This window comes from Blennius ocellaris (assembly GCF_963422515.1).
Source record: "Blennius ocellaris genome assembly, chromosome: 1".
NCBI classification, from domain to species: Eukaryota; Metazoa; Chordata; class Actinopteri; order Blenniiformes; family Blenniidae; genus Blennius; species Blennius ocellaris.
Genome location: NC_137650.1, coordinates 15,186,157 through 15,198,363, shown reverse-complemented (window position 1 = coordinate 15,198,363; position 12,207 = coordinate 15,186,157). Strand labels below are relative to the sequence as shown.

Below are 12,207 nucleotides of genomic sequence, written 5' to 3'. Positions count from 1 at the left end.
ACTAATATTTAGTGAGATGCACATGTGTCTAATTCCTATCAAGTAAGGTATTCTTACAGCATGGTTTCACAGGATGGGGAGAGCAACAGCAAAATGATAATTCAAACATAAAATGTGCCGACTGCCTTTGAATCTTAGTGGTTATTATTTGTTAGGTTTTATAATGGGAATCAATTAGGGAATCTGACTTTAAGCTAAGCAAGTATGTCTCACCCTCCCATACTTTGAGCAATTACACAAGCTTTATAACAGGTATCCTCCTTTTGCTAAATAATTCTTGTTGCCAGTACAAGAAATAACACCCCCCCCCCAATATTCAAAGTAAGGGTGCATTTACACAAAGACACAAAGAAAATGAGGACATAAATCTACCAGTGAAAAAGGCAGAACTTTAACCTCCAGTAACTCGCTGATGACCACAGAGTGATGTGATCACTCACTGTGATGAAGGGTTGGTTTTGTCCTACTGATTATATGTTATTGCAACAGAGATTGACAATAATGGGTGGATGGACAAAAACATAAAGCAGAAAAAACAATTCACACATGCAGAGTGAAACAAATTCAAGAGGGCTGGAAAAGAGTCCGTAATTTACGACGCTTTAATCAACCAATAGAATAGAAATGCTGCAGAAAATAATCAAGGAGATCCTGGTGCTATGCAGAGAGGAGTGTTTGCAGCCTCCAGCTGGCATAATGCTCATGGTTACTCTTCTCGTTTCCACCATGTAAATGCTTCAGACAAGTAAGCTTTCATCGCCTGGTCATACACATCCAGGATACGTGACCTACATTAGCCTCTAATTTACCATACATAAGCCCACATTATCAACAATATGCATAGCGCAACAGGACTTGACTGAAGTATGATAAATTAGGTTTCAGGGCACTGTGCAAATTCAAGATGAACCGAACGTGCAACGTATTTATTCACTCATTTCTCTCCCTGATTATTTTATACTTGGTGGCCACATCACAGAGGCGCCAAAAAATGAGAGAGTCAACAAAACAAATTGTCACTTAATTCAAATTTTTAAGGTAAATGAAGTTGAACATTGTGGAAATTGAAAAGCATAAATTTGAATGGAAACATTTCTCACACTTCAGTCCAACTTCTTTTCTGTCATATGTTATTATAATGATATATAGTCCGCCAAAAAAGTAATCTTTGAATTAATGCTCTGAATGTCAACATAGGCCGTGCCGACATGCGATCGTATTTCACTTTTATACCGGCGTTGAATCAACAGCAACAGGCTAGAAGTTAGAGCCACAAAAATGACAAAAAAAACAAGGTCTGCAGCTTTTCAAATGCTGGGAACTGAAGAAGTGATCAAAATAACCCAAAAAAATTCAAATATCAATACAAAATCTAATAGACCCAAGTGTACTTACTGATAGTGCCATTTAGTAGATATGGATGAGATGGTGTATTTATCAAAAGGTCAATGCAATGTACACTAATGTGTAATGACTTCTCCTAAAGAGTTATATTTGGTTGAAAAGCATGAGCCCCTCCCTTTCTGGCTTCCTAAGCCCCACAACATCTCACAAACCAAATCATCTCGGCAGAGCTATAACGTTTTCGACAAATGTTTGTCTTACCAACACGTGAACCATAGTCTACTGGTGAAATGTCACAAAGAAAGTATCGCTGTGAAGGAGAAGTACTTGTTCTGGGGCCATTTTCTCTGTGACCTCAGACCCTCAGAACATGTGTGAACACACCCTTCACAGGAAACTACAAACACAACGAGACGCTCCGACTGATGGAGCTTCGACATGTGGAATAAGTCGTACTCCGGGCCAAATGAGCTCATAATGTAACTAATTATGTTATTTTTCCTTTAACAGTGGCAGCATGTGAGAGCGAAAAGAAAATTAGAAACAACCTGAGAAAAAGTCATCGGATTGCTGCAGTGAAATGTTGATATTAAACAAACCAGCTCACCACAGCCTGCTAAGAGATGTAATACAACTTTCTACCACAAGAGTGAGCAGTGAGTCATTCGATCACTCCATTGGGACCAAGAAAAGACACGGCAATACATTGTGACACAAGTTACAAAGAGATATTCGACTAATGCTGAAGTTTAGCAACAACACCACACTGCAGGAACTCCCTACTGCCACCTGGTGTTTTACTTAAATCATGCCGACTTTACATTAAAGAAATGCAATTAAAAACTGATGGGGAAAGAAAATTGTTTCGCTTAAGTCTTACCATAGAGCCAATCATCCCCATAACCAGTCCAAACAAGGTTCACACATCACCGTGATTGTTATTTTTATTTCAGTTCCAAACTGATTTTGGATGGTTGAATCAGCTAAATAAGATAAAACTGCTAAAACAGCCACAACTACAGGCATTTCTGCAAGAGAAAAAGGAAATAAAAACATTTCAAAAAGGGGGAATATAAGGGGAAATTACAATTTTAAAAGTGGACAAAGAAAAATGGGGGAAGGAAAATAGAAAACAGAAAAAAGAAAAATTTGCAAGTATAGCTCAAACTGTTCCAACAATTGGGAACCACACAGCGACTGTAAACAACGGAATGGCTAGAGCGAAACATCCATGAAAAAAGGGGCAAAAATTCTAAAAATGGTCACAAAAGCTAAAAAAAAAACCTGAACGAATACAACCTCATCTTTTTTATGTATAACAATGTTGTTCAGAAGTCTTTTGTTCCATTTAATTTTCTTCATTACAGATAAGTAGCATGTTGTGAGGCTACCGACATTCTCTGGGAAAATCTGGCATTTTTTTTTTTTTTTTTGGGGGGGGGTCTGAATTGGTCAGATGTTGATATCTTTGTTAGTTTTCTGAAGATCAGGCCAGTTAGCAAAACAAACAGTTTGACGGCAACAAATTCCAGTTTGTAAACATATCGACTCTGATGTGATCGATTTAGGCAACTGCAGTTTGGAAACTTGTGGAACCGAGTGTTAATGGTCTTGTCTTTGGGTATTGGTATATTCTATGTGCAGAAGTGAAGCCTTTTATGGAAAGCATATTTTAATGATTTTTTTTCTTCTTCTGGTAGAACAACTTAAGACAGGGACTCCCAATCACAACACATGGACAAATTGTTTTAGTTGGACGTCCCCACAAATCTTGCCGGACAGGAGACAGTAATGAAGAAAGAATCATAACCAGCCCATAAATCTACTGTATATCTATTTACTTTTAAGGGATTCATCACGTACCACATATTTTATCAGACTCTGAAGAATGTGAGGGAGTCAGATTGGATAGGTGATCACAGGACAGCAATCAGACAGCAGCCACTGTCTTGTCAATCTCTGACAAGGTTTCTATCCACTTCACATGACTTGGGACACAAGATGCATTGTCAAGTTTCAGTTTCCACAACACCCAAAGCGCTGGATAAAATGAAACAAATGGTTGAAAACACTATAATAAATGCTTTGGGTTTGAGTTTGCAAGTCCCCCCTGTGCACATGTGGGTTTCCTCTGATGAGGCTGTCAGTGCTTGGCGAGACGGAGGTTGAATTGCAGTTGTTTACGTCCTGGTGGGATGTGGCTCCACAGCAGCTGGACGAACAAGCAACATCAGCAAGAAAAGAGGAACAAAGCAGAGATTTGTGTGTCGGACACGTTTGCAGGGTCATGACGGCTCAACAGTGGGGAGCAGTGCAGCCAAACACGGCGTGACGGAGAACCACGGAAAACTGCCAAAACAAAGTTCCCTTAAGTCTCTTCAATAAAATAAAAGTGAAGCTGAGCAGTGAGGTTTACCCGGACAGAGCGGCGATGGTTACCCGGCCGGCTCGGAGGTCCGCTGGAGATCCGGGTGGAGGAGGGGGGGGTGCATGAAGAGCGGCTGTCCGCCTGGGAGCTGCTGTCCTCCGCAGCGGCAGACACGGATCACTGCGAGACGAACCAGCGCTCCACTCAACTTCCTGATTCCACGATGCAAACTTTCCAATCCCGAAACAGCCGCGCCAAGTCGTCGTACCCACGCCGGAAACTCCACTCCCACCTTTCAAAATAAGCTCACGCGACCGCCGCGATCCGCACAGCGCATCCGGATAGGAGTTTCAAAAGTAAAAGTTCGTCCAACACTCACACGTACGATGTTGCACGCAAAGACGTCACAATCGTTCATAAATCTACACTTTATAACAGCTGAATACTATTTTTAGAACACCACTTCTAAAAACAACTCTCACAAATCAGTTTTAGATTTTTTTATTAATTTCAGAAATGTCAGAAACATACAAAATACAGATATATACGAAATAGAAAAAAACCCTCTTGTGCCAGTATGAATTTGAATTCTTTGGATCTCAATCTTCATGGTATAATTTGAAAATTAATCTATTGATGTGGATGTCTACAATCAATAATCTAAACCCCGTTCCTCCCCAGGTCTATCGCCAGCTCCTTGGTCTTTGACACGTTGAGGTTCCGATGGTTCTGCTCATACCAAGTGAAAGAAAGTTCTGCGTCACTCATGGCACAGCAGCCTGATCGACCACGATATCCGTCTCACTCACATTCACACAGTTTAACGCAAAGCCTGCCTGAACAAAATAGCGACGAACAGGAAGCTCGTTCCTTTATTTTGAGCACTCACAGCACTTTAAAATGTTAATCAGCACTTTAAGAAGCACACGGCACTTTAAGATCAAGATATTTGCACATATATAAATTAATTTGCACACAATTGTTTTAACTTATTTATTGAATCTTCTGTTGTCGATGGGTCCAGCCACCTGTGGAGACAACACAACAATGAATTGAGCAATGTGCAATATGTGTATTTAAGACTAGCTTATTCTTTTAGTTGTTGATGTGTGTGCTGTGAATATTTGAAGATGTGGGCGAGAGTGTTGTATGAGGAGTTTCCACTCACCTTGTCTTGTGTTCAGACCGGTGTCCGAGTAAAAGATTTCCCCTGGGAGGGACACCGTTAAAGAAGGTTCCGGGCAGAACCAAGAGGAGGAGCAAGTGGGGGTGTTGCACATAGTTTTAGTAGGGTTTACAACTTAATTTACTATTTAGGTGTTTGGTTTTAGATGTATTGGTTAATAGGAGTTTTATTTCATTAAGCTATAGGTATGGTTTGGGTTTGGAGGATTTTAACTTAGTTTTTAGACACCAATGTTAACTTTTAGTACCTATGGAGTTTTTAATGGTTTCACCCAGTTCAGGGAAGTGTATTTAAGGCGCCTTTTTACGTCATTCACTGTTCTGCTGCTGGAGAAGCTACACTCTGCAATCCTCCAATGCATTTTTAGCACTTTGTAAGTTTTTGTTTGGGCACTTGAGAAAATAAAAGAAAGAAAGAAAGACGTGGACCATCCACAAAGCTGGCGCCTCACTGATTTTACTCACTGCTCAAACCGCTCGTCAGCCAGTCTGAGGCCATATCAGAGATCCGAGGTCTAACGGAGAACAATAAAGGAACGATAACAGAGGATGATAAATGAAGAGACCTGCGGGGCTATTTGGTATAACTACACCAAATATAGAAAAAAAATCCTGGGAAGTGATGTCCGTAGTCATCTGCGCTGTTCCCCCCAACAGCATTAACACATTCCACAGCTGGTGCTACACTAATACACTTTTTCTTGGAAGGTCAGGCTCGTTAAAGCATACAGTGAAAAAAAGAAAGATTTCCTGATTTCTTATTTTTTTTGCGTGTTTTCCACACTTAAATATTTCAAACTAAACAAATTTAAATGTTAGTCAGAGATGACACAAGTAAACACAAAATGCAGTTTTTAAATGAAGGGTTTTATTAATCGGGAAGAAAAAAATCCAAAGCTACATATCCATTTATCTCAATCTACTTTTTCACACCGTTGTACCTGTTGTGGTTTCTGTCGTCGCTGTTGTAGCAGTTTTGCAGTTTTGCAATTTGCAGATGGTCCCTGTGCATTTTTGTGGGATGAGAGTGAAATGATTCCTGTTTATGCTGTAAATCCACGCATTGCAAACTGTTATCTAACTTTTGTAATTCCATTTAGAGATGTATCATATATTCTGTACGTATTTTCACTTCATGTCATTTCGTGTTTGTGTGAGACAGGGAGTTTATTTGTCAGCCCGGTGTGAGGTGTGTGAAAGCAACAAAACCAGTATCTGCACAAACTGCTTCATACGCACAAACAGGTTTGATCAAAATCAATTCCTGTCAGCTCTGCATTATGGCTTGTACGGTAAGCGCACCACATATGATACGACGAAAAATGCCAAGCCACTGCTAAACCTGAAGCCACACCCAGATTCAAGGTTCAAATTAAGATTTTTGGCTGAAGAATTCATAAGTGCGCAACTGCCTTCATCTTTAAAGTCTTGGCTCAAAAGTGCAAAACATCATGTAAGCTGCATCACCAACACATTTCCCATCTGATCACATGTAAAACGAAGTTAGATATATTCAGCAACACATTTTTTTAGCTTTCTATGAGGTGTTAAATAAACACAGCTTATACATAGCTGTGTTTATTAATTGTTTACAAATCAACCAGAAGAAGGGAACTCAATTGTGTGAAAGCTTTCATCCTTGTGCTTGTTGGATTGTATATAGTAAGGAAATAATGGCAGTGGTCTCCAACCCTGGTCCTGTAAAAATCCTGTCCTGCATGTTTTCGATGTTTCTCTGCTTCAAACATAGTTTTCTGCCTTAATTGATCATAAAATATGATCTGATCGATATGATGAATACAGACAGTAAATGTTCAGACACCTCATGTTGTCTTGACAGTTTTGAATGCAGTCATATTGTGTGTGTTTTCTGTGTCCTGTGTGATTCTCCTTGTCAATCAGCGATGTAAACAGGGCTGTGCCGTCCCGACGACCTGATTGGCCAAACTAGGGAAATACCATGGATAAGGCGGAAGGATGACGTCACCAGGTGGCAGAGCTTGGACTAGAGGGGCGCAGCCATCTTTCATTCTGTCAAACAACCAGAGTGCAGTGTGTGCTTTTGTTGGAATGGGCTTTAACTTTTGAGTTAAATCTTTTTTTCTTTATCGGTAGGAAGGAAAGACCGTGGCTACGTCTGTTTGTTGAACACTAGTGCACCTTGTAAATAAAGTCTTCCTTGCACTGATAACTAGTTTGTTGTGAGTGATGGCAATTTTCTGTTGCATTCCAGTAGCTTCTAGGCTGGGGCGTAACATAAAATATAAAACACTTTGGGCTCAGAAGTATTCAAGATCAGTTTAGTATCGCAATGAATTCATCAAATCATCCATCAATCTACTCATTTATTCATCCATCCATGTGTTCATTCATTCATTCATCCTGTGTTGTCCATGGAGTTGTATTTATACCAAAAGATGACGACCTTAATCACTCCAAGGTCCATAGACCTTTTCCAACTGCGTTTGTGAAGAATGGATTTATATTTTCAATAATTTTCTTTTATAAAACTGAGGTTAAATACATTGCTTTATTATTTAATTGTGGTTTGATGCATCGTCACATTTTTATGCATTTAAAACAGCACATTGTAAAGACTTCATTGATTGTTCTTCCTTTCATCTCTCTGTAGATGAACTGAGCTCTATCCTTAGCTTCACAAAAGTATCAAACGACCCACTTTCTTCCAGGTAATTTCAGATCCAAATAGTGAGATGTTCATTGAAAAAAAAAAAAAATGAAAACCTTTAAAATACATTACCTGCATTTTTTTAAACTGTTGAGTCAAATCCTATCCTCAGCTATACAAGTTTTTTGTACCCTGATACACTGCATAGAATAATATATCAACCTAATTCTCTTTGCAGCAGAGTGAAGGCAACGACAGGAGTGAGTTGTGATGAGGCCACACATGATGGAGATTGAAGAGAGCGTCTCATATGGTTTCTCTCAGTTTGATGGTCACTGTTTTCACCTCCGAGTACTCGGCCAGAGCGTACTCTCCTCTGGGGGGGACACAGACAGCCATTGGTTCATGAAAACACTGTTATCATGTACATATAATAGAAACTTCTGACATGTGAGGGAACTGCAGGTTCTTACAGCTCTCGTCCATTGCCTGACATCTTATACCCGCCGAAGGGAGTCTGTGCATGAAGGGCATTATAGCAGTTTATCCTAAACATGGAGACAGTGAGAAAGATGTGGTGTGACAGACAGAGTTGGTGGTTATTTCATCAAGTAAACACATAAAGCCTCTTGAATACACTCAAAATTTAAGATAAACCAATCAAGCGTTTAAGCAGAGAAATAACAGCATTCAAAGCCATTTATAAAACAATGAAATGTTCTGTTATTTTGAGTGAAAATGGAAAGTCAAAGACTCTCACAGTAAGAAATAGCTTACAAAAATGGAGAAAGGTTGAAAGGTTGTGGGTTCAAGTCTGGGTTAGGTCTTCGTGGAGTTTGCATGTTCTCTCTTTGCATGTATGGGTTTTCTCCAGGTACTCTGGTTTCCCTCCACACTGCAAAACCATGAATGGGAGGTTGATTGGTGACCCCCAAAATTCCCATTTTGTTCATACCGTTCATACTCTGCAAGATGCTGCCGAACTCGCAGGCCACGCCCCCTCACAGCAGCCGTGACACGTCTGAAGCAGCATTTTAACTTTTCAACTGCACAGTTTAATTCTCGCCTCCTACGTTGTCAGCAATGTATTTTGCTGAGCTGTTTCAGTAATAAAAGAGAGTTTTTGTATGAGCGCAAGTTAAATATGATTAAAATATGACTGATAGTGATTAGCCAGCTGGAATGTGCATGTACAGTGCCGAAGTTTCAGCAGTGTGGCACCTACACAGTTTGGCCAGGACGGTCTCTCGGAACCAACACGTGAATAATTCAATTAATTTCAACTTTATTTATATGGAACCAAATACAACACAGTCATCTTCACAAAAAAGTTTTGAGTCCCGTCTTAAAAGTAGAGACTGTTTCAGCCTCCCAAACTGAAACTGGGATCTTGTTCAACAAGACGGGAGCTGGAGAGTTGATGGCTCTGCCTCCCATTCAAGGCGAGGGACAATAGATAAAAATCAAATCGAATTTCATTCACAAGACACATGAGTAAGGTGCAATCAAGACTGATTGAGAAGGGAAATAGCAGCAGGAACAAAGCTGCTCCTGTAACGGCTTGTCTTCAGTTTTGGGGCTTTAAATCTCTGTCCAGATGGCAGGAGCTGAAACTCTCTGGCCAGGGAATGAGAGTCATCTCTGGATATGGAGCTGGCCAGTCGCTGCAGCTACCTGTTGTGCAGCGACTGTAGGCTCAGCTGTGACTCCCCAATCAGCCGACAAGCCCATTTTATTAACTTACCGAGAGAGTTGCTCTCTTTTAAAGGAAGGATTCCAAACCAAACCACCAGTGAAAAAGATAAAACTGATTCAATAAAACTACAATAAAAAAGTGTCATCAGGGTTTTGTCCACATTGAACTGGGCCAACTTTTGCAGATACAATATAATAATAATAAAAAACAAACAAACAGATGCTGGTATCCCTTCCTGTTCCATCGTTTCAAGATGGCGACGCGTGAACAACGCAAGGCTCAGAGAGTCTCTTTAGAATCTGCTATTTAGCAGGTTTTTTTTATCTACTCCTGACTGGATTATTCATCCAGAATTGCTCCGCTTTGCTGTCCTTCAGCAGACAGGAGCTTCTGGACATTTGGACTCAAAACTCCCAACAGTTTTATCGCCGATCTTTGATTCTTCCCAGAGATTGCCAGAACACCGGAGGCTGCTCACTCTTCCCGGCCGGACGGAAGGACACACAGACGGCGCCAAGAACGTAAACAGAGGCGGGGTCGGCATGGAGGGCTACGAACTAAGCATAAGCTAATGCCACACCGGCTCCCTTTACCCAGCATTTTCCTCAGCAATGTCCGTTCTCTGGTAAACAAAATGGATGAAACCACTGACTCTCTCCCCCAAAGATGTAGGAGCGGTGCTAAACAGGATTAATGTCCATAAGGCTGTGGCTCCTGATGGCATCCCTGGACGTCTTTTCAGAGCGTGTTTTGGGGACCTGGCAGGAGTGCTGACGGGTATATTCAACCTGTTCTTGGCCCGTGCTGTGGTACCGACCTACTTCAAATCCACCTCCATCGTCCCGATACCTAAAAACTCCAACCGATCAAGCCTCAATGATTACTGCCTGGTAGCCCGAACCCCCATCATCACAAAGTGCTTCGAACAGCTGGTCCAAGCACACCTCAAGTCCTGTCTCCCGGGGAGCTCCACCATGGACCCCCATCTATTTGCATACCAACAGAACTGGAGCACAGAGGATGCAGTCTCCATAGCACTGCACTATGTCCTCCCACACCTGGACAATAAAAACACCTATGCCAGAATGCTGTTCGTAGACTTCCGTTCAGCATTCAACACAGTCATCCCCTCGAAACTCATCACAAAACTCACAGACCTAGGCATCAGTTCCCTCATGTGCAACTTGTTACTGGACTTCCTGACCAGTCGGCCTCAACATGTCCGGCTGGATAACAACTGTTCATCTACCATCACCATAAACACCGGTGTACCACAAGGCTGTGTGATGAGTCCCTTCCTCTAGTCCCTCCTCACCCATGACTGCAGACCTGTTGATGGCTCCAACACCATCATTAAGTTTCAGATGACACCACGGTGATCGGCCTCATCAAAGACAGCAATGACACCGCCTACAGGGAGGAGGTTGATTGTCTGGCTGAGTGGTGTGACACCAATAAGCTGCTGATCAACACTGAGAAGACCAAGGAGCTCATCGTGGACTTCAGGAAGAATACTTATCCACATCCACCTATCCACATTAAGGGGACGGCGGTGGAGCATGTAAACAACTTCAAGTTTCTGGGAGTCCACATCTCTGAGGATCTCACCTGGATGACCAGCTGCTCCAAGGTGGTGAAGAAGGCTCACCAGCACCTCTTCTTCCTGAGGACTCTGAGGAAGAACCGCCTGTCCTCAGAAATCTTGGTGAACTTGTACCACTGCACCATCGAATTTGAATTCAATTGAATTCAATCAGTTTCTTCCTTGATGATGGTGGGTTCAAGTGTTTTTGTGTTTTACCTGAAGTCAATGGTCATGTCATTGGTCTTTGATACAGTATATTGAGCTGTAGGTGTGCGTCCTTGCACCACCTCACAAAGTTGTCAAGGACAGGGCGATGCATGTAGCAGGCTCACAATCACTGAGTCATCTGCATATTTTAAAATGAAACAGTCTTTAAAAGTGCTCTGACACATAATAGTGTAAAGAATAAATAACAAAAGTGAGAGCACACACCCATGTGGTGAGCCGGTGGAGGAGCACAGTTTATCTGATAAAAACCCATTGGCATGGAACCTTTAGCTGCGGTTTCATTGCAGTTTTTGTGGTGGGACGTCACGGAGCAGGGCTAGTTTTCGCATGGTCTGACTGAAAAAGTTGTGGATGGTGCAAAAAGAAAATGAGACCACTGGCTACGATTTTCTCGGGCTCCCTTAACAACATTTCAATCGCCCTGGTAAATCTGTACGCCCCAAACTGGGATGACGCGTCTTATTTTCAAAAGATTATCCCACTCATACCAAACCTTAATACCCACCATCTTATTTTAGGGGGTGACCTAAATTGTACAATGAACCCACCTTTAGATAAATCATCCAGCACATATCTCACCCCCAATAAGATGGCCAAAACTATTCTCTCTTTCATGGAACAAACAGGAGGAGTAGACCCGTGGCGTCTCCTCCACACAGATGAGAAACAATTTTCCTTCTATTCCCACGTTCATAAATCATTTTCGCAAATCGATTACTTTTTTCTTGATAAAGCCCTCCTTCCTGGTATTAAAAACATTGAATATTCTAGCATAGTGATTTCTGATCATGCGCCAGTCCTTCTAGATCTCTCTTTACCCTCAGACAATAGACCACCTCCCTCATGGAAATTCAATCGGCTGTTACTTAATGATGAACTATTCTGTAATTTAATCTCCATCGCTATTGATAACTTCCTCATAAACAACGATTCAGACATAATTTCCCCATCTCTCCTCTGGGAAACACTTAAAGTCGTTATCCGAGGTGAAATTATTTCTTATACAAGTAAATGTAATAGAATAAGAAAACACAACAAGCAAAAACTTTTAGAAGGAATTAAAGAAATCGAAAAAGTATTATCAACTTCACCAAGCCCAGAGTTAGAGAAAAAAAGAATAGATCTGCAGCTTGAATATAATTTGCTACTCACAAATGAAACTGAAAAACTTA

At 41.3% G+C, this 12,207-nt stretch overlaps 2 protein-coding genes across 2 annotated transcripts in view; both read right to left on the bottom strand.

Moving 5' to 3' along the window:
* lrrk1 (leucine-rich repeat kinase 1) overlaps positions 1-3,882 on the bottom strand; it is a 76,850-nt gene extending 72,968 nt beyond the window's left edge. Inside the window, exon 1 of the mRNA XM_080497049.1 lies at positions 3,761-3,882. The gene's annotated coding sequence lies outside the window, so the exon portion shown is untranslated. The remainder of the gene's footprint in view (positions 1-3,760) is intronic.
* A 3,536-nt stretch (positions 3,883-7,418) lies between these two features.
* Positions 7,419-12,207, bottom strand: part of aldh1a3 (aldehyde dehydrogenase 1 family, member A3) — a 33,967-nt gene continuing 29,178 nt past the window's right edge. Inside the window, exons 12-13 of the mRNA XM_080499238.1 lie at positions 8,000-8,074; positions 7,419-7,902 (exon numbers count right to left, since the gene is read on the bottom strand). Coding sequence (XP_080355364.1) covers positions 7,833-7,902; positions 8,000-8,074 — 145 coding nt within the window. The 3' untranslated portion in view covers positions 7,419-7,832. The remainder of the gene's footprint in view (positions 7,903-7,999; positions 8,075-12,207) is intronic.